Source organism: Suricata suricatta, unplaced genomic scaffold (genome assembly GCF_006229205.1).
Source record: "Suricata suricatta isolate VVHF042 unplaced genomic scaffold, meerkat_22Aug2017_6uvM2_HiC HiC_scaffold_3146, whole genome shotgun sequence".
Lineage (NCBI taxonomy): Eukaryota > Metazoa > Chordata > Mammalia > Carnivora > Herpestidae > Suricata > Suricata suricatta.
This window is the reverse complement of record NW_021877614.1, coordinates 1-1,546: the sequence shown is the minus strand read 5'-3', so window position 1 is coordinate 1,546 and position 1,546 is coordinate 1. Positions and strand designations below refer to the sequence as shown.

At 54.7% G+C, this 1,546-nt stretch overlaps 1 protein-coding gene across 1 annotated transcript; it reads left to right on the top strand.

Moving 5' to 3' along the window:
- Positions 1 to 5: 5 nt before the first annotated feature.
- LOC115284986 (histone H4-like) lies at positions 6 to 343 on the top strand (the record flags this gene model as incomplete). Its single annotated transcript, XM_029931413.1, has 1 exon — positions 6 to 343. A coding segment is annotated over one exon (291 nt), but the record flags the coding sequence as incomplete, so codon positions are not given.
- Positions 344 to 1,546: the final 1,203 nt, after the last annotated feature.

Here is a 1,546-nt window from a genome sequence, read left to right as displayed (position 1 = left end):
AAGGCGGGAAGGGCCTGGGCAAGGGCGGCGCCAAGCGCCACCGCAAGGTGCTGCGCGACAACATCCAGGGCATCACCAAGCCCGCCATCCGGCGGCTGGCCCGGCGCGGCGGCGTCAAGCGCATCTCCGGCCTCATCTACGAGGAGACCCGCGGGGTGCTCAAGGTGTTCCTGGAGAACGTGATCCGGGACGCCGTCACTTACACGGAGCACGCCAAGCGCAAGACGGTCACGGCCATGGACGTGGTTTACGCGCTCAAGCGCCAGGGCCGCACCCTCTACGGCTTCGGCGGCTAAACTCTCATTCCCACTTTATTTCACTAAAGGCCCTTTTCAGGGCCGCCCACTTTCTCTCAAGAGAGTTGTAACTCCTTTATCTCTTCCTCGTTCTCCGGTTGTGCGGCTGTAGGAAGGCTCCTTTGGCCGGCCTTCTGACGCGTGGGTTTTGTGCTTCACACAAGCTGGGCGCCACTCCTTGCTTGGTGCTTCTCTCAGCCAATCAGCTCGCAGCACTCAGGCCGCGGGCCAATCGGGAGCAGGGGCTGGCGGGAGTGAGCCAATGGGGAGGGGACTGCCTCTCTAGCTGGGGAAGGAGTCCGCCTCTCCCCCATTCCTTTCCCCAGTAGACCATGGTCCTGGGAGGCCGCGGTGGGTATTTAAGAGTCCCCAGAGGGTGCTCCCGCCTCGCCGCAAACCGGGGAGATTAGGTGAAAGTATATGGGTCGAAAGGCTGTACGTTCTCGTGGGATCGCCCCCAGCGGAGTGCGGACGGGGGAGCACACTAGCTTTCCCCGTCCCCGCTGACATCTGCCGCCTCTGCCTCCAGAGTCTGAGTGAGGCTGAGGTCGGCCGCCCCCTCTCCCGCAGACGTTGTCCTTCAGCATAAGGGTGCCTTGACATTTCTGATTTACATCCTCTGGCTGCGGGCCCTCCCAAAGCCTCTGGCTAAGCAGAATTTAGAAATTCCCATTTGCTAGATTAAAGGGAGTCTGTTCCAATTCAGGTCTCTGACTGTAGAGAACTCGGGCTTTCGGCAGGGCCCAGATTTGAGGGGATGGGAGAGAAGATCCGTCCTCTGAGGTCACTGGCTCTCTGGTGACTGTCTTGGACCTTCCCCCCCTCCCCTTTATCTCTGTCCGGCTCATCTCCCTCCTGCCTCCTGTATAAATTGTAAGGTAGTTTTTGTTTTTAATTTAATGGACGTTTCAAATCTGGCTATAAAAAGTCTTTTGCAGTATGTCCTCCAATTGGCAAATCAGGCAATGGGATAGTCCGCATTGATTTAACGCTTGAGACCTATATTGATTGACATTTGCTTAAAACAACTCTGCTGCCTGACTACTCTGCAAACATCTCTTTCTGACACAAGAGACTTGAATAGGCAATTGGAAAAGAGATTCTTGAGTTAGTGAGAGGTCTGGTTTAGAGGAAAATTTGAGAAATGCCAACCTATAAATGGTAAGACCAAATGAGATCAAGACTTTTTGAACACCACTTATTACCGTACATTGTAATGGTAAATGACTGGAAATGTAAATTGTCCTCAG